Source organism: Delphinus delphis, chromosome 7 (genome assembly GCF_949987515.2).
Source record: "Delphinus delphis chromosome 7, mDelDel1.2, whole genome shotgun sequence".
NCBI lineage: Eukaryota > Metazoa > Chordata > Mammalia > Artiodactyla > Delphinidae > Delphinus > Delphinus delphis.
The window spans coordinates 26,795,783-26,816,669 of record NC_082689.1 but is presented as its reverse complement, the minus strand read 5'-3'; the positions used below and the strand labels follow the sequence as shown (position 1 = coordinate 26,816,669).

General features: G+C 34.3%; 1 protein-coding gene across 6 annotated transcripts in view; it reads right to left on the bottom strand.

Annotated features, from left to right (window-relative positions):
• KANSL1L (KAT8 regulatory NSL complex subunit 1 like) overlaps positions 1-20,887 on the bottom strand; it is a 145,850-nt gene that overhangs the window by 43,599 nt on the left and 81,364 nt on the right. For all 6 annotated transcript variants that reach the window (XM_060016171.1, XM_060016173.1, XM_060016175.1 and 3 more), the window contains one exon: positions 10,740-10,944. In XM_060016171.1, the coding sequence (XP_059872154.1) occupies positions 10,740-10,944 (205 nt within the window). The remainder of the gene's footprint in view (positions 1-10,739; positions 10,945-20,887) is intronic.

The window sequence follows — 20,887 nt, the reverse complement described above, 5'->3', positions numbered from 1 at the left end:
AATTAAGGAAACACTCCCATTTACCACTGCAGAAAAATGATAGGAATAAACTTACCTAAGGAGACACAAAAGACCTGTATGCAGAAAACTATAAGACACTGATGGAAGAAATTAAAGATGATACAAACAGATCGAGAGATATACCAGACTCTACCAGAAAACTGCTAGAGCTAATCAATGAATTTGGTAAAGTTGCAGGATACAAAATTAATGCACAGAAGTCTCTTGCATTCCTATACACTAATGATGAAAAATCTGAAAGAGAAATTAAGGAAACACTCCCATTTACCACTGCAGAAAAATGATAGGAATAAACGTACCTAAGGAGACACAAAAGACCTGTATGCAGAAAACTATAAGACACTGATGGAAGAAATTAAAGATGATACAAACAGATCGAGAGATATACCATGTTCCTGGATTGGAAGAATCAACATTGTGAAAATGATTACACTACCCAAAGCAATCTACAGATTCAATGCAATCCCTATCATACTACCACTGGTATTTTTCACAGAACTAGAACAAAAAACTTCACAATTTGTATGGAAACACAAAAGACCCAAAATAGCCCATGCAATCTTGAGAAAGAAAAACAGAGCTGGAGGAATCAGGCTTCCTGACTTCAGACTACACTACAAAGCTACAGTAATCAAGACAATATGGTACTGGCACAAAAACAGAAATAGAGATCAATGGAACAGTATAGAAAGCCCAGAGATAAACCCATGCACATGTTTATCTTATTTTTGATAAATGATGCAAGAATATACAATGGAGAAAAGACAGCGTCTTCAATAAGTGGTGTTGGGAAAACTGGACAGCTACATGTAAAAGAATGAAATTAGGACATTCCCTAACACCATACACAAAAATAAGCTCAAAATGGATTAAAGACCTAAATGTAAGGCTAGACACTATAAAATTCTTAGAGGAAAACATAGGCAGAACACTCTATGACATAAATCACAGCAAGATCCTTTTTGACCCACCTTCTAGACAAATGGAAATAAAAACAAAAATAAACAAATGGGACCTAATGAAACTTAAAAGCTTTTGGATAGCAAAGGAAACCATAAGCAAGACGAAAAAACAACCCTCAGAATGGAAGAAAATATTTGTAAATGAAGCAACTGACAAAGGATTAATCCCCCAAATTTATAAGCAGCTCATGCAGCTCGATATCAAAAAACAAACAACCCAATCCAAAAATGGGCAGAAGACCTAAATAGACACTTCTCCAAAGAAGATATACAGTTTGCCAACAAATACATGAAAGGATGCTCGGCATCTCTAATCATTAGAGAAATGCAAATCAAAACTACAATGAGGTATCACCTCACACCAGTCAGAACGGCCATTGTCAAACAATCTACAAACAATAAATGCTGGAGAGGGTGTGGAGAAAAGGGACCCCTCTTGCACTGCTGGTGGGAATGTAAACTGATACAGTCACTGTGGAGAACAGTATGGAGGTTCCTTAAAAAACTAAAAATAGAACTACCATATGACCCAGCAATCCGACTACTGGGCATGCACCCTGAGAAAACCATAATTCAAAAGGAGTCATGTACCACAATGTTCATTGCAGCTCTATTTACAATAGCCAGGACATGGAAGCAACCTAAGTGTGCATCAACAGATGAATGGATAAAGAAGATGTGGCACATATATACAATGGAATATTACTCAGCCATAAAAAGAAACGAAATTGAGTTATTTGTAGTCAGGCGGATGGACCCAGAGTCTGTCATACAGAGTGAAGTTAAGTCAGAAAGAGAAAAACAAAAACCGTATGCTAACACATATGTATGGAATCTAAAAAAAAAAAATAATAATGGTTCTGGAAAACCTAAGGGCAGGACAGAAATAAAGATGCAGACATAGAGAATGGACTTGAGGATATGGGGAGGGGAAAGGGTAAGCTGTGACAAAGCGAGAGAGTGGCATGGACATATACACACTACCAATTGTAAAATAGCTAGTGGGAAGAAGCCACATAGCACAGGGAGATCCACTCGGTGCTTTGTGACCACCTGGAGGGGTGGGATAGGGATGGTGGGAGACACAAGAGGGAGGAGATATGGGAATATATGTATATGTATAGCTGATTCACTTTGTTATAAAGCAGAAAGTAACACACCATTGTAAAACAATTATACTCCAATAAAGATGTTTTAAAAAAATAAAATAAAAAAATAAACAGTAAGGAGAAACCAGACCGAAATTCCACACTTTGCTTGTTAATCTGCTCAGCTACATATCCAAGAGTTCAATGCTTACACGTTCTATTTTCCACTCAGCAGTAGAATATTATTCAGCCAACTTTTCTTCCACTTTATAATAAAGATCACTTTTCTTCCAGTTTTTAATATTTCCTTCTGAAATCTTACCAGAATCACCTTAGATGTTCATATTTCTTTCTAGTAACATCCTGTTCTTGACAATATATCTATTCTCTAAGGTGATATCACCTTTGTCTTATATCCTCCTCACTTCCTTTTTAGCTTTCATTGGAATTTAGGCTTTTTTTTTTATCACACACCTCAAAATTCTTCCAGACTGTACCCAATTAGCCAACTCAAATCACTGCCACAATTTTAAGTATCTATTAAAACAGTATCCTACTTCCTGGTACCAAAGTCTGTATTAGTTTCCTAGGGCTGCCATAACAAACTGCCATAAATTAGGTGGCTTAAAATCACAGAAATTAATTTTCTCATAGTTCTGGAGAACCAAAGTCCAAAACTGAGGTGTTAGTAGGGCTGAGCTTCCTTTGAAGGCTCTAGGGGAGAACAGTTCCTTGCATCTTTCCGCTTCTGATGGCTCCTGATGTTCCCTGGCTTGTAGTAGCATAAGTGTACTCTCTGCTTCCATCTTCACAAAGTCTTCTTTGCTGTATCTCTGTGTCTCAGATCTCTCTCTCTCCATTCTCCTATAAGCGGACCAGTCACAGGATTTAGGGCCTATCCTAACCCCCAAATCATCTTACCTCCAGATCCTCAACTTAATTATATCTGCAAAGACTATTTCCAAATAAGGTCACTGTATTAGTTTGCTAGGTCTATCACAACTAAGTACCACAACTGAGGGTTTAAACAACAGAAATTTACTCTTTCACAGTTTTGGAGGCTAGAGGTCAGATCAATGTTTCAGCAAGATTGGTTTCTTTTAAAGACTGTGAGGAAGAACTTATTCCATCCCTCTGTCCAGCTTCTGTTTTTGCTGCCAATTTTTTGATGTTCCTTGGTCTGTAAAAGTATAAGTCTGATCTCAATCTTCATCTTCACATAGCATTCACTCTGCATGTATGCATCTGTGTTCAAATTTCCCTTTTTATAAGGACACCAGCCATATTGGGTCATCTTCACGTGGCATTCATTCTGTATGTATGTTCAAATTTCCCTTTTTATAAGGACACCATCCATACTGGGTTAGGGTCTACCCTAATCACATTTTAACTAATTACATCTGCATCAAACTTATATCCAAATAAGCTCACATTCTAAAGTACTAGGGATTAGGACTTCAACCTATGAGTTCTTGGGAACACAATTCAACTCAGAACAGTCACATTCATAAGTACCAGGAGTTAGACCATGGACATAACCTTTTTTTTGGGGGGGGGGGGTGTAAATATTTTGCCCAGTATAGTTGTTTGCTTTTTTTTTTCTTTCAATACTTTGAATATTTCATTCCACTCTTTTTGCTTGCATGGTTTCTGAGAAGTTAGCTGTAATTCTTATCCTTGTTCTTCTACAGCTGTTTTTCTCTCTGCTATTTTTCAAGATTTTCTGTTTCTTTGGTCTTCTGCATTTTGAATATTATGCCTAAGTATTTATTTTTTGGTATTTATCCTGCTTGATGTTCTCCTGCTTCAGTTTCGTGAATGTGTGGTTTGGTGCTTGTCATTAACTTTGGAAAATTCTCATGTATTATTACTTCAAATATTTGTTTTTGCTCTGTTCTCTTTCTCTTCTTGGTATTCCAATCACTTATCTGAAACACAACCTGAAATTGCCCCCAAATTCTTGGATGTGCTGTTCTGTGTTATTCACTCCCTCTTCTTTTTGCATTTCAGTTTGTGAAGTTTCTATTGACCTATATAAGCTTGCTGATTGTTTCTTCAGCCATGTCCAATCTACTGATGAGCCCATGAAAAGCATGCTTCATTTAGGTTACAGTTTTTTTTGTTTCTAGCATTTACTTTTGATTCTCCTTAAGAGTTTCCATCTCTCTGCTTACATTAACTATCTGTTCTTGCATGTTTTCTACTTTACCCATTAAAGACTTTAACATATTAGTTATTTAAGAGAATTCCAATACCTTTGTCATATTTGAGCCTGGTTCTGATGAATTCTTTGTATTTTCAGAGTTTTTTTTTTCCCTATCATGACCTGTAATTTTTTGTTGAAAGCTGAACATAATGTCATAGGATCTGAGGTAAACAGGCCTTTATTGTGAGATGTTACGTTAATCTAAGAGTCTGAGTGGGACTGCGTTTAATACCAGTTATAGTTGTAGGTGCCAGAGGCCTTGAACTCCTCCAGTGTCCTTGTTTTTGTCTCCCCTGTTAAATAGTTCTCCTCAGAGGGACTATATATTTTGCAGCTGTAATCCACTGTTACTATACTGGGGTTCTGTTGGTGTTATGGTAAAGAATGGGGGAGAGAAAGCATATCTACTACAGTAGCATAACTTACTATAATCTTACAATTAAATCTCAGTCTTTTGGTGGGTCTGTGTCCCTGGTCTGTAACTTTAACAAGTGTTTCTTATTTTCCACCCCCATTCTCTCTTAGGTGAGACAGAAAGGCTACAGAGGGCAGGAGTGGGAGAAATGCTCTTCTCTCAGATGGAATAAGGCTCTGGTAAAGTTTTTTTTCCCTGAAGAGTAAACCTTGTAATGGATAATGCTCTAGGCTTATTTCATAAAGGTTACCCTTCCCTTCCATTCCAGAGCCACTAGGGATCCTTTTTGGCTCTTCATTCTGAGAACTTAGTTGGGTGCCTAAAGGTAAAGTCCATGGAAGTGTGAGGTGTGGGGTTCCCTTAGGCTGTAGTCCCCAGGAGTTTTTCACTCTCAGACTAGTCCACACTCAGCCTCAAGCAATTCAACAAAATTACCATTTAAGTGCTCCTACCAGTTAGTTTATGATTGCTATAGTTTCTGCTCCAGGTAAGCAGATCTTGGCTGTAACTCTTTGGATTTGCCTGTCTCTCCATATTTTGGGTTGGCGGTTTGCTCTGCAACCTCAATTATCTGATGGGTTCATGAAAAGGCAATGATTTTCAGTTTGTTCACCTTTTTCTCACTGTAAGGACAGTTGTGACAACTTCCAAGCTCTTTACATGTTGGAGCTGAAACCAGAATCCCCCTAATGTCTTTAATAGTATGATGATTTTTTTTGGTAACTTATACATGTAGTTATTGCAGTGAGAATATTGATCGGCCAACTATATATACTATATGCTACCTAGTAGCGGAAGACTGCCACCTCTCTCCATTGCCCTTATATAAGCTGCTCTCAACCAGTACCCTAGAGAGTTAAACACTATAGAAAATGATTTAAATAATTATTTTCTAAATTCTGCCAAGGATGTTACATAGCTAGTACCATTCTAGATGCATAGGAGTTAGTTTCTTACATAAAATGGATGCCTTAGCCATTTTATCCCTTAATATTTCAATGTGTATTTCCTAGAATAAGTATATTTTCTTACATAACTGCAAAATATCACATTCAGGAAATTCAACATTGACACAATATTTTAATATAATCTAGCATCAATAGTACAGTTTTGTCAATTGTCCCCATATTTTCCCTCCAAAAGAACAGTGATCTGGATCATATATTCATTCAGTTGTCATATATCTTAGTCTATCTTTCAATCTGAAGCAGTTCCTCAGGCTTTCTTGGCTTTTATTACATTGGCTTTTTTTTTTTTTTTTTTTTAAGTATACAGGCCAGTTTTCATTTCTTAATAGCATGTTTCTGATTTTGGCTTTGTCTGATGTCTCCTCATGGTTAAATTCAGGTTATGTATGTCTGGTCAGAATACTACATAGTGATATTATATCTTTCTAATAGGCTACATTAGTTTTTTTTATTTTTACTGTTCAAGTTTTTAAACATACGCAAAAGCAGGGAGAATAATATAGTGATCCCTTATGTACCTACCTCTCCAAATTAACCTTTTACTGCTCTTACTTCATCCATCCTCTTCTCCCTTTCTTTCCTTCACTTCATTGCTTTGCTCTGATATTTTCAAGCAAATTCTTAACATTGTCCTGTTACCCATTTCACTACTGAATGCATCTCTTAAAAATAAGGCCTTTTCCTCACATAACCACAATATCATTATCACACCATTAAAATTATCAATTATTCCTGAACATTATCTAATCATCAGCTGTGGTCAATTTTTCCCAATGATCTCAAAAATGTCTTTTCAGGGTTCTTGTTCAAATCAAGACCCAAACCAAGTCCACACACTGTCTTTGGTTGCTGTGTTTCTCACATCAGTGTCATTCAAGGCCTTGGTGGGTCTCAGGAGTGCTGGCTCCTCCCCTGTCCTTCCGCTGCTCCAGCCCAGCCTGTTTGGCGCTCACCTCTCCTACCTCCTGCTGAGTCCGGGGCAAACCCACACAACTAGGGCCTCTCCTCCAGCCCCTGCACAGCATGGCCTGTGCCACAGGGACCCTGGGACCTGGAGGTCACTGTTCTCGGCTGTTCCCTTCTCTGAACAGACATAGGCTACGTTAGTTTTGATCACTCAGGCAAGGTTACTGTCTGGTTCTCTACCATATAGTTAAGACAATATCAATATCCTGCTCCTCATCAAACTTTTCTCCAATCCTGACCCCAGACTTTTCATGCATTGATGCTTCTTACCCAGTCAATCTTTACTATGATTATTGCAATGATTCTCTAATTTGACTGCTCACTCCACATTTATTAATCAGTATCCTACTCTATGCAAAAGTCTTCCCTTTCCCCTTTTAATCTCTCTCTCTTTCTTTCTCTCTCTCTCATCAGGATACACTCATGGCTACCTATATTTTCACTGGGTTAATTACTGTCCTTAGCTATTTCAATGCTCAAAGAGCCCCAGATTTGGCCAGTGGAAGCCTCTCCAAACAAGCTCTTGGGTTTTTTTTTTTTTTTTTGACATGCCCCCATCATTTTTTTTAAACATTTCCTTGCCTTCTGGTAACAATAAGACGTCCCAGGCCCATTTTATAGCCCCTCTTCCCCAACCCTGGAGATCAGACACTTCTCCAAAGATCTATATTTCCTTTCAGTAAGGAATAGTATTAGAAAACAGAATGAGTGCCACATGTTCTCACTGCTATCATGGTAAGTTTGAGTCTAGTCTTGTCATATCCAATTTGGTAGCCATTATCCAAATGTGGCCATTTAAATCAAAATTAATAAAAATAAAAATTCAGTTCCTCAGCTGCACTAGTCACATTTCACGTGGTCAATAGTTACACATGTATTTAGTAGCTACCATATTGGACAGCACAGATATTTATAGAGCATTTTCGTCATTACAGAAAGTTCTATTAGACATTACTGTTCTAGACCCTTTCACAAAGCTAATCAAGGAAACACACACACACACACACACACACACACAAATTCTCACTCTCCATTGCCTTTTAAATATCTTTCTACATTCCACTACAATAATTCTTTCACATATTAATTATTTATTGAGCATATACTATTGGACAGTTACTGTTCAAGACCCTGTAGGTTCAGAAATACACAGTTCCTGTTCTCAAAAAACTTACAATGTAATGAGAAGACAGAAAAATAAATGGAACATTATTATAAAATAATGGATTATTATTATAACACAGGGTGCTACATCATTATATACCCCATAGTGGGAATATCAAGGAAGGCTTCCTGAGAGAAATGACATTTATTAAATTTAGAAAGGTAAATAACTATTACCCTGGAAATTTGGGGGATAAGTTGGGGGTGGGGTCATTTGCTGTTCTCCATCATTTTTTCCCACCTCTGTTACAATTACTAAAGTGCTTTTCTTAATCTCCCCTAAACCCTTTCAATATTCTGTTTATCTTTCCAAACCCATCTTTTATGGTGCATTTCTAAATGCCTCTAACCAGATAAAGCTCCTTCCCCAATTCCCACATATACAGTCTTTACTGATTTCAAGCACATAAAAGATTTGGTTTAGCCACTGTGGAAAACAGTATGGAGATTCCTCAGAAAACTAAAAATAGAATTACCAGATGATCCAGCAATCCCACTCATGGGTATATATTCAGACAAAACTATAATTCAAAAAGACACATGCACCCTTGTGTTCACAGCAGCGCTATTCACAATAGCCAAGACACGGAAACAGCCTAAATATCTGTCAACAGATGAATGGATAAAGAAGATGTGGTACATATATACAATGGAATACTACTCATACATAAAAAAGAATGAAATAATGCCATTTGCAGCAACATGGATGCAACTAGAGATAATCATACTAAGTGAAGTAAGTCAGAAAGAGAAAGACAAATACCATATGATATCACTTATATGTGGAATCTAAAATATGACACAGATGAACCTATCCATGAAAACAGAAATGGAATCATGGACATAGAGAACAGACTGGTGGTTGCCAAGGGGGAGGGGGTTGGGGCAGGGATGGAGTGGGAGGTTGGGGTTAGCAGATGTAAGCTTTTATGCAGAGAACGGATAAACAACAAGGTCCTAGTATATAGCACAGAGAACTATATTTAATATCCTATGACAACCATAATGGAAAAGAATATTAAAAAAAGAATGTGTATATATATATATATATCTGAATAACTTCACTGTACAGCAGAAATTAACACAATACTGTAGATCAACTTCAATAGAAAATATTGATTAAAAAAAGATTTGGTTTATTTTTGTTGTTATCAATGTACTAATGGATAAGAACATGGCTTCGGAATCAGACTTATTGTTTACTAGCTGTATGACCTCAGGAAAGTTACTTAATCTCCCTAAACTTCAATTTCTGCATCTAAAGGTGGGATTGATAATGCCTCATAGCTTTATGTTTGAGGACTAAATAAAATAATGTACTGAAAATGCTTAGCATTATGACTGGAATATGGTAAATTATATGGTCTACTAGTAACAATGTTAGACGTGTTTCTTCCTTTGTTTGCTGGAAGTTTTAAATTTGTTCACACTTTTCCAGGCCAATCTTTATATTATCAAGGCATATGCAGTACTTTAGTAATATTGAGCAAATCCCCTAAATTATTCAGATAGATTCCTTCCAGTCAGAATATTAAGGCATATTCAAATGTGAGATATTTTTGATAGACAATTCTATTTATAACTATGAAATTATGAAATCATTTTCAAATATATTATTTCTCTATTGCTTGTAGTAACTTTAAATAAAAATTATTAAATAAAATATAATTTCATATATAAAAACTTTAAATAAAATATTTTCCTATTAGGTTTATTAAATATGTAAAATTTCTTTAAATTCTGAAATAAAATTTTCTTAAAAATTTCAAGTTGGGAAAGCATACTACTAATACCTGAACTACTAAATGGCAAAAATCAATCTATTAATAAAAATTAATTTGTCAGAATTCATGTTCCTATTTATAAAAGGATCCTATAAAACCAAATTTGAAATTGGTTCCTAATGAAACAAAGCATCTTGATTTTTTTATAGAAATATATTTAAAAATAGTTAATGTAGTAATAATCAAAAACAATATTAAATCAAGGATAATTTCTTTCCTTTGACAAATTATTTAAAATAGATAGCTAGTGGGAAGTAGCTGCATAGCACAGGGAGATCAGCTAGGTGGTTTGTGACCACCTAGAGGGGTGGGATAGGGAGGGTGGGAGGGAGGGAGATGCAAGAGGGAAGAGATATGGGAACATATGTATATGTATAACTGATTCACTTTGTTATAAAGCAGAAACTAACACAACATTGTAAAGCAATTATACTCCAATAAAGATGCTAATATATATATAGTAAAATAAGGCATAAATAAATGAACTTGATCAAACATTTCCCAGATTTTCCCAAATCATCACCATTATTATTCATTCCCACAATAAATATTTCATATTGGCACATAAAAAATATAAGAGAAAAAAAGCACATTTACCATGAGAACTAGAGATAATTTTGCTCTCCATCACAGCTTATTTAGATACGCACTGAAAGATGCATATCTAACATGTTGCTAACAAATGAAAAATATGCTTTTCAAAATGGACGCTTTTAATGAAGCATATTTTATTTGCAAAAAGGGTAAGCATGGTCATCTAAAACTTCATTGCTTATATGAAAAAGGAGTGCTCACCAGGTTTAACAAATACCAAACATAAAAGGGAGAGCAATGTCATTTCCTCCAAAATAACTGAAAACCCTGCAGATTGTTACTTTTTTCTTCACTAAGCAAAAGGTAAATATATAATACACTTGTGTTTTCCTTGTTACCCTTACTAGTAAAATTTTAAAATCAACTTGATATGTACATTTCTTTCAAACTCGTTTAAGCATAATAGTGATTTAAAAAAATGGAAATGTGAGAAGTTTCAGAATACACTGCTATGTTTAAAAATTATTAAATCCCACTTATTCTAAACAACTGTGTACAGTTCATATCCTCTAACTTGTGAAATATATTGACAATAAAATCTTTGTTCATGTTTTGCCAAAGGCGACCTTACCTGCGGAGTCCAATAAAAAGTAGGGCTCAATCTGTAGAGTTTTCGTTTGTGGAAACTCTGAAGTGGCCTTGTTCGAGCTGCTGTGCTCATGATAGTCAAGGATGGAGATTTCAATCTTGTCCTGTCTTTTCTCCTTTTCTTACTGTGCTTCTGGTTAAGTAACCAGCTACTGGAGGAAGAGAGCTCATCTAAATTCTCTGAAGCACTGATATGCCATGAAATAAATGGGAGTGGAGGGAATAAAACAAAAACAAAAAAGACAAAGAAAACTAAATGTAAATCACCTTGATCTATTATGACAGAAGAGTATTAATTTTAGCCAATTTTGTGGTAATAATCGATGAAAGAATTAATATTAATGGGAAATTGCATTTCAAGTTGTGAATACAGAATTTCTATTTTCTCCTGCAAAACAAATATCCCACAGGTTAGAAATGCTTACATGAGTTCACTAGTACAATGTAAACCTTCACTGTAAATCAATAATTCATGAATATTACAGTGTTGAAACTACTTACATCAAATTCTTTTTGAATAAGGGTGAAATTATACAGGATTACAGGTTTTTAAAGGGCTAAAATCTCATCACTACATCATTAGCTGCTCTTACATAAGCATTACATATCGTTTCAGTGAATTTTGAAACAAAGATGCAATCCGACTACATTTTAAGAATCTTTTCAAACTTCTGATGACACAGAAGCCACAAACTATAAAATTTTAAAACAGATCACACAAACTACACATGAAATAAGCATAATTTTATAATCATTCTTCATATTAATTTTTAAACATTTATTTAAATATTTTAAAACATCAAAACATCAGGAGGAAGTTAATGCCTGTCACCACATAAATTTAAATTCATTTATACCAGTATATTATATATAAAATATTCGGCTTTTTGGGCCTATAATATACCAGTTTCAACCTTATTTATATAAGACGAAAGCTAGTCAACTTAGCATTCTAAGATCAACAAGTGAAACTGCTGTACATGTTATTGCTAATCAACATATGAATTCTAAATGTGCTATTTTGTTCAGGTAGAATCAGTGTTTAATGGTAAACATAAGACATGGTTTTTCTATAGCAGTATCATTGGTTTTGAATATTTACGGCTGCTATAAGATATTCTATTATCTTGTAGATAAAGCAAGTAATTCAAGAACTTTACATAGTAATAAGAAACAAGAAATAAAGGTACCTGAATGGCTTATGTTGGTGAAACCAAAATAAAATATAGAATTTGGTGACTACATATAAATAAAATTGAGTATGTACTACTGGCCAGACCAGTATAGGTAAATTGGTCTGGCCCCTGCCGCTGGCTCTCCTGCTGCATCATGCATCACACTCCGTCTGGTTCCCTGTGTTCCAGCTGCACTGCCTCCTTTCATTTCAAATAACTCGCACTCACTACTCACTATTATATATAATTTCTGCTTCCTGGAATTTTCTCACATCCTCCTTCAATTATATAATTTCCAATAATCATCTCAGTTCAAAAGTCATTTCCTCAGGTGTCTTTGAGCCCTTGCATAGCCCCTCCAAAGACTAAGTCAAATTCCCTTATGAGCTCTGATAGTACCATTCACCTTTTCTTCATAGTATTTTTCATGGTGATAAGTTTACATTTATTTGTATTATTATCTGATTAATGTCTTTCTCCTTTTCTAAGACTGTAAGTATTACAAAGACTGTGTCTGTTTTGTTTAACTTTATATCAAGAAGTTCCTGATATTGTACCTTGCATACAGCAAATACTCAATAGTTATTGAATGAACGGAGAAATATAAACATATATATTTGCAGATTTACCCACTCCAGCTCAGTGCTTTGCACAGTGCATGTATAACACCACATACTACACCTAAATAATTAGTTTAGTGAATGAGTAAACATGTAACATTCTAGTTTAAGACCCAAAAGAAGCTCTAAACAGAAGGCTACAAGAGTCCTTTTAGAAAAATAAGTTACATATTTACACTGCCTTGAGTTCCATTCTAAATCTCTAACTTTGGTTTAAAAAGTTAGTTTCTGATAGTAAAATATGATGTACCTTATTTTATCTCATAATCATATATGCCCATTATAAATTTATGAGAATAATAAGCAGATGAGAGCTATAAGATGTTTTGATTTGTAAAAGAGAAGGCATGGATAAAGTTTAAAATTTTTCTTCTAATTTAAAAAGTGCAAAATGACCGAGAGCTTTATCTAAGAAAATAAGCCAAAAGTCATAAATTCATGTTTTATTAACATTGTTAAATTTCTCTAAGTTACTTAATGACTTTCTGATATAATTGGTTTTCTATTACAATCTTAGAAAATCTTAGCAGTTAAGATATTTATGGATAACAATAGGCATTCAATTTGCTTTTACAGAGTATAAATGGAAAACTTCAAGTGAATTTTTTAAATAAAAATTTTACTATACTGATTACTACAGAAACCAAAGGCCCAGAAGTGAGGCAATTAATCTTTTAACTGATATTTTATTATAAATCCCTACAAAAGTCAATTCCTGCAAACATTATGTACTTGCATCAAAATTAATAAAACAATCTAAAGATATGGGTTTATGGGGACATATATTAGCTAACTTCTTGGAGTCATCTTGGGGGTGGTGATAATGGTGGATGGATATGGAAGAACAGTCTAATTTCAACCTATTTTTTTTTTTTTTTTTTTTTTTTTTTGCGGTACGCGGGCCTCTCACCGCTGTGGCCTCTCCCGTTGCGGAGCACAGGCTCCGGACGCGCAGGCTCAGCGGCCATGTCTCACGAACCCAGCCGCTCCGCGGCGTGTGGGATCCTCCCGGACCGGGGCACGAACCCATGTCCCCTGCATCGGCAGGCGGATTCTCAACCACTGCGCCACCAGGAAAGCCCTCAACCTATTTTTTAATAAACTCAGTGAAAGATAGTCTAAAATTTTTAGTAACTTATTCAAGTATTTCATAACCTTTGGCCTAAGCCAAATTATTTTCTTAGAAGGACTGAAATAATCATTATAACACTCTGCTCAAATGCTTTTAGTAAATAAGAAACTTTGGGTCCTGGTTATAAATTTAGGATTCTAAAACCATAAATAGACAAGACTTCATGAAATTGTTTTTATCTTTTAATCTCAAGGAACAGCAGCAATTATTCAACACAGAATTTTAAATTACTGTTTTAGTACTGTTTTCAACATTTCCCCCACATTCATGTATTCTTATACTAAATACACTTAAGAAAAAGCAGAAATCAACAATGGAGAAAAGAATTATAATGTGTATTATCTAAGAACTTACGATAGCCCCCCAGTTCCCAATCTACTCATATACACAAATACCCACACCTGCTATACTGGGCTGAACAGTGTCCTCACAATATTTACATCCACCAGGAACCTCAGATTGTGACCTTACTTGGAAATACAGTCTTTGCAGATGTAATTAGGTAAAATGAGGTCATACTGGATTAGGGTAGGTCCTATATCCAATCACTGATGTCCTTATAAGAAGAGACACAGAATTAAGGAAGAGATCCACCCAGGGAATAATGCCATGTGAAGACAGAGGAGAGAAGCCAAAAACGCCAAGGACTGCCAGGAACTGCCAGAAGCCAGGAAAAGGCAAGGATGGATTCTTCCCAGAAACCTTCAGAGAGAGCATGGCCCTGCCTGACACCTTGATTTTAAAAACATCTAGCCTCCAGAATTGTGAAAGAATAAATATCTGTTATACCAAACCACACACTTAGTGGTGATTTGTTATAACACCCCTACGAAATGGATATATTCATAAAAGTACACACCTAAGAATCACTATTTTTGCATAAGTTATGTCTATTTCAAGTCTACTTTGATCTTTTGGAGTTCTTTGATGACTTCAACCTATAGCAGCTAAGGTAGGTGCAACCTTTTCCAAACTTTCCCTGATGCCCAAAGTCCTGCCAATAGTTGAATTTAATACCTTTCTTTCCCTTGATAATGTTTGGAGAAATTAATGCATCATATACTCAGATATATTCAATGATATTTTAAAGAAATTATATAAAATTGGACTTTATATAAACTTACTAAAATGGCCCACTAGGGGCATTACTTGTCCTCCACATGGCAAAACAAACATCTCTCTCAAACGGCCAATGGACCAAGATCCAGGCATTATCTGCTACATATAGAGAAAACAGTGCATCGACCAGCCCATTTCACCTACTCTAGGAATTAATTAGGAAAATTAGACCCCTTACTCAAAAATACGAGTCTCTTCAACCATAGCAACAAGAAAATGTGTTGGAGTACACTGTAAAATGGCATTCTAAATTAGATATGTCCCCTAAAAAAAATTAAGGTACTTACCTGTTCTAAAAAATTAAGGTACATCTTAATGCAGCCATTAAAATGAAAAAAAAAATTTAAGTATAGAAAGCTTCAGATATACTTTGAAATAAGATATAAAATGGCTTCCAATAGATCTCAACTATGAAAATAATGTAAAAAATGATAGGAAGGAAATACACTCTGAGCCATATAAGTGATTTCCACTTTCTTCTTAGTATTTTATGACTTTTTAACTTTTCATACAATGAACTTATATAATTTTATAAGAAGAAAACAAAAATGTCATCCAAAATTGCAGTCTTTTTTTTTGGGCATTAGGAATTTCTAATATTTACATTTTAAAATGTAACATAACAACCAAATGTAATATGGATTTTGTTTGGGTCCTGATTCTAACAAATTATCCTAACAAACAAATTTGTTAGAATAACAAATTATTCTAACAAAATCATAAAAAGATGATTTTGAGACAACTGGGAAAATATGAATATAGAGAATTTCATGATAGTGATAAATTATGACTAATATAAGAATAATAAAAAAAAGCAGATGATAACATGGTGGGTATGTTGAAAAAAAGCTTATCAGAGAAATATACAGAAGTATTTACAGTTAAAATAACAATCAATAGAATTTATTTTTTAAAAGCATAGGAAAAAAATGTGTCAGGAAGGGAAATAGCTGAAATGAGTAGCAAAATCTTGACAACTGTTAAAGCTGGGAATAAGTTGATTCACTTTGCTATGCTTTCTATATGTTAAAGCTTTTCATAATAAAGGTTGAGAGAAAAAGAGACCGACTATTGCAGTGTTATTTGCTATTCTTATCTCTGGCTCTTAATTTCAAGTGGGACTTGAAATTACAAAGTATAAAGGCAAAGGGACTAGGAAGCCAATATGATAGCTATATTGTTCTGAGTATTGTGACATAAAATTTGCCAAACATTTCTAGCTAATCTATAGTTTGGGAGTACAGTTCAGATTCTTCAATATAATCTGTGAGCTGTTTTTCTGACATATAAGATACAGTTTGAAATTGAGACTTTCTATTTTACTAATTATTATTTTTCATTTTAAAGGAAAATTTGCAAATAGAAAAAAGTTGAAAAAAATAAAAGCTAAAATATTTTTCAAAATCTCATCATCTAAACACAAATATAGCTTTAATAAAAACTTTAAATTTTATCCTTCAAATCTTTTTTTTTCTATGAAATCATACTGTACAATGATTTTGGCATCCTGATTTTTCCACCTAACATTCCAAAGGAAGTATGTTCCTATATGACTACATCCCTTCTATACACATAATTTTTTATTTTGTGGTACGCGGGCCTCTCACTGTTGTGGCCTCTCCTGTTGCGGAGCACAGGCTCTGGACATGCAGGCTCGGCGGCCATGGCTCACGGGCCTAGCCGCTCTGCGGCATGTGAGATCTTCCCGGACCGGGGCACGAACCCGTGTCCCCTGCATTGGCAGGTGGACTCTCAACCACTGCGCCACCAGGGAAGCCCTACACATAATTTTTTAATAGTTATATGATATGCCTTCCAGTGGTTGCATCACAATTTATTTAAACATTTCCTATAACATTAAGTTTCAGACTTATATTAATAGAGGTTAAAAGGGAAAAGTAAAGTTTTTACAAAAGAAAATAATTCCTACTGGTATTATTTTAAAAACACAGGAGGAGAAGTTTTAGTTCCTTATTGATGTTGTACATCTAGCTAATACAATAGTTAATGACACTCATAGAAACCCAAAATTATTTTGAAAACTTCAGCCTGGAATTTGCTGCTAAAAATGTTTTCTCATAACTGAGAAGTGACTATTGAAAATATTATGAGGGTAAAAGAATTACTTTATATGTTATTAGTTTACCAGCTTAGCGGCAGTTTTTCAATTGTGATGCCCAATTAGAAAGAATCGTTGCATTTCGTGAGATAATTATCATTAGTGGAATTAAGTAGCATGACAATGATTAATTGGAATTTAATTTCATATCATATTCTGGGACTCATTAAAGTAAAAAAAACAACAACAAAAATCTAGCCATTATTTCAAGTAGAAATTCACTTTCCCAGAGATAATACCCCATGGGGTAAATAAGGATGCATTTATAACATTTTATCTTCATTTTAGAGTATGAGATCTAAAAACCAATAACTATCTCTATGATGGTAAAATATAATGCTTCATTTGTTTGAAGACTCAATCTTTTCAGCTGCTCAGTTCCTGGTGACTCATCTTAAACCCTGCTGCCAAGATTAATAAAGCTAAGAAAACAATTCTGAGTTCTGGGAGATACTTCCATTAAATAAGAGATGGGGGTTGGGAATCAATAAATAAAAAGTGGAAAAAACAGCTGCCCTGAAAAATAATTAACCAAGCGAATTTACTTTAGACATTGAAAGAAAAAGATCATTAGGATATTATAAAAATTACCTTAAATATTTTTTAAAAATTATATCAAGCATTAAGTTCTACATGGTCCACTAAAAATTAACACATAGAATAGGTAACCAAACTTTAAAAATTCAAAATTTAAATTTCTTCCAACCTAACTATATACCAAACTTATGATATAATGTGATATAAAGCTAGAATGAGAATGCTTTATTAGAAGCACTTATGAGTTTACTTAGCTGGTAAGTCCAAATATACAGAATACAGCTGAAATTGCAAAACCCTTTTAAATAACCAAAAAAGATCTTAGTAAGTCCATGTATGAAAGCTCACTCCTGTTACTGTTAAGAGCGAGGCCTTCTCTCTTACTACAGAATGTCTCTTATTATAGTACAGGTACTTCTACCACTCTAGCTTTGGTTATCTGATTTTCTAGTCCAGAGTTAAATTTGATGAGAGGAAGCAGAATTTCAGGAGACAGCCATGAGACCAACAACTGAAATACCAATCTGACTATGGGAGAAAAAAAGCAAATAAATACAAAATATTTTTGTTTTGAATGCTGATTACCTGAAAGAAATCTTAAAAGTCATTCCATTCATTCAAAAAATATTTATTCGTGTCCATGTTATGACTCGTTGATCTAGATGCTAGGAATATAGCAGTTAATAAGACAGACCAAAAAAATTCCTACTCTCATGGAGCTTACATTCTCATCCAGGAGGACACAGATAATAAACAAGTAAAAAATAATAACAAAATTGTATCACACTTGTCATCTCATTTGATCCTCACAACAACCCAGGAAGCAAACTATTCTCATTTCAACTGTGATTTAGAAAGTTGCCTAAAATCACAATGCTACCAAGTTGCAGAGTTAGGACTGATCTCAGACCCATCTGATTCCAAAACGATTTTAACAATGCAGTGAGTTTTCTTCATAGCATTTGATCAGGATTTTAAATTTCACATTTATTTGTGTGATTATTCGGTTGATGTCATTTTTACCCAATTAGACTCTACACCATAAGGTCAGAGATCACACCTGGTTTTGTTCAACATCATATCCCAATCCAATCCAAAGCCTGGCACACTGCCATCACTCAGTAGGTATTTGTTGACTATTAAGTGAATTCTTTTATAGATAAACAATTATTAATCTCAATAGCCTCTGAGGATGTGGTCATAGTGATGAGCTTGAGTTATCAAAGAAAAACTGAATTAAGTTCAGTATCATCCAAGAAAGGCAATGTGTAATAAATTTTACTTAAACAATTCTTCCCAATGGCTTATATGAAAGTTTTTAACATTTGAATAGAATTATCATTTCTCCTACTGTCTTGGGTACTTCTTTGCATAATAACTTCTAGATTATCCTTTAAAGTTACTAAGATATGTTGAGTATAGTAATTTTGCTTTATTCACTAAATCTCTAGATTTAAGCTAACATAAAACATCAAAAGCAAAGCACAATGGTGATGTTACAAAAAGATATACATTTTAGGCTGTATTGAGACCTTTTTGTTTTTATTTTTAATTTGTTTGAAAAAATGGAATTCCTTACAAATAAGCATTTAATTGAAGAATATTAGCATTAGAAACTACTTTACAAAATATTTGTATTCCAGTAAATTTAGGATAAAAAAAAAGTGAGATGTAAAGAGATTAACTGACTTGCTCAAGGTCACAAAATGTCAAAACAAAAAGTATATGTAAAAAGGGTATACTTCCAAAATCTCAAGTAACCCAAAAACCACTAAATTAAAACCGACTATAATTAAGAATTAACAAAAGTTAAAACCTTCTAGGGGGGAAGAAGGAGATTAAATGCCCAAGATGGTCTTTTGAGAAGGTATGTTTAGTGTAATGAGAATAAAATCCAACAGTGTGTTTACCTGGGTTTACAGAGTCCCAAACAAATTAGGTAGACCAAAAACAAGTCAGCAACTTTTTATCTTCCCAAGAGATATGAAGGAAAAATAGGTGGTACCTCAGTGACTCCTAGTACCTATGTGACAGGTGTCTTCAGTAATAGCTGGCCTGTAAGGCTCTACATATACCCTCAAATACTTATCGTAACTCTGGCCACTTTGAAGTACTTCTTTAAAAGAGTAAGAATAGTTGTAAATCAATGACCAGTACCCTGCTAAGGATCTGAAAGAAATATATCCACAATTTTAATATATATTATATACTGTCTCCCAGTAGCTGGTATGTTTACTGCAACACATACTTAAAACTCTTAGTTGATGACCTGATGAGTGATATACTACATTTTAGTAGATAAAACATGTGCCATTTAAGATGATAGAATTGTAGAAGCTGGGTTACAGTGTAGACTTAATGACTGTCAAATGTTGGTTAAGACTTTACAAAATTTTTAGAAGAGAATATCAATATTTAGATACCATAATGAAACCAATAACTGGATCAGTCTCTACCAGTAACTTTTAAGGTAACATTGAAGTGAGATTTAATTCTCTTTGTTTCACTTTCAACAAATTAAATATCACATTCCTACTTCTACCTTAAAATTTTGGTATTTTATGGTTATAATTTTAACAACGTAGTACTAAAAATTGTATTTTCTATTTATCCTTTTTGAAGTGTACAATTTTTACCTTATTTTAACTTTTTTATTGTAAAATATAAGATACCTATAGTTAAGTACATAAAACATTTATCTTTTGAGAAGGTATGTGTAACTTGTATATATGAAGCAATACCTCACCTACTCCTCCACTGTCCCATAATTACCACTCAGGTCAAGAAAAGGAACATTATCAGCACCTAAGAAACCCCTGCCACATGTGGACCTCTCCATCATACTTAATGTAGAAACATCAAAAGTTAAATCAGTACAGATCTTTCTCAAATTATGATGGGGTTACATCCTGATAAACCCATTGTAAATTGAAAATATTTTAAGTCAAAAATGCATATAATCCCAAACATCATAGCTTAGCCTAGACTACCTTAAACATGCTCAGAATACTGATATTAGCCTACAGTGAGGTAAAATCACCTAACACAAAGACTATTTTATAATAAAATGTTGAATACTCATGTACCTCATGTAACTTATTGAATACTATACTGAAAGTGAAAAATGGAATAGTTGCATGGGTGCAGAAAGTAAGTATATTGGCTGTTTACCCTCATGATTTGTGGCTGTCTGGGAGCTGCAGCTTGTTGCCACTGCCCAGCATCACAAGAGATTATCATGCCACATATCACTAGACCAGGAAAAGATCCAAATTCAAAATCTGACATACAGTTTCTACTGAATACATATCACTTTAGCACCATCATAAAGTTGAAAAACTGTAAGTCTGACCATTGTAAGTCAAGGAACTTCTGTACTTTTACCAGCCTCCTGAGAATAATTTAAATCCATTTACCTTCCTCCTGGCC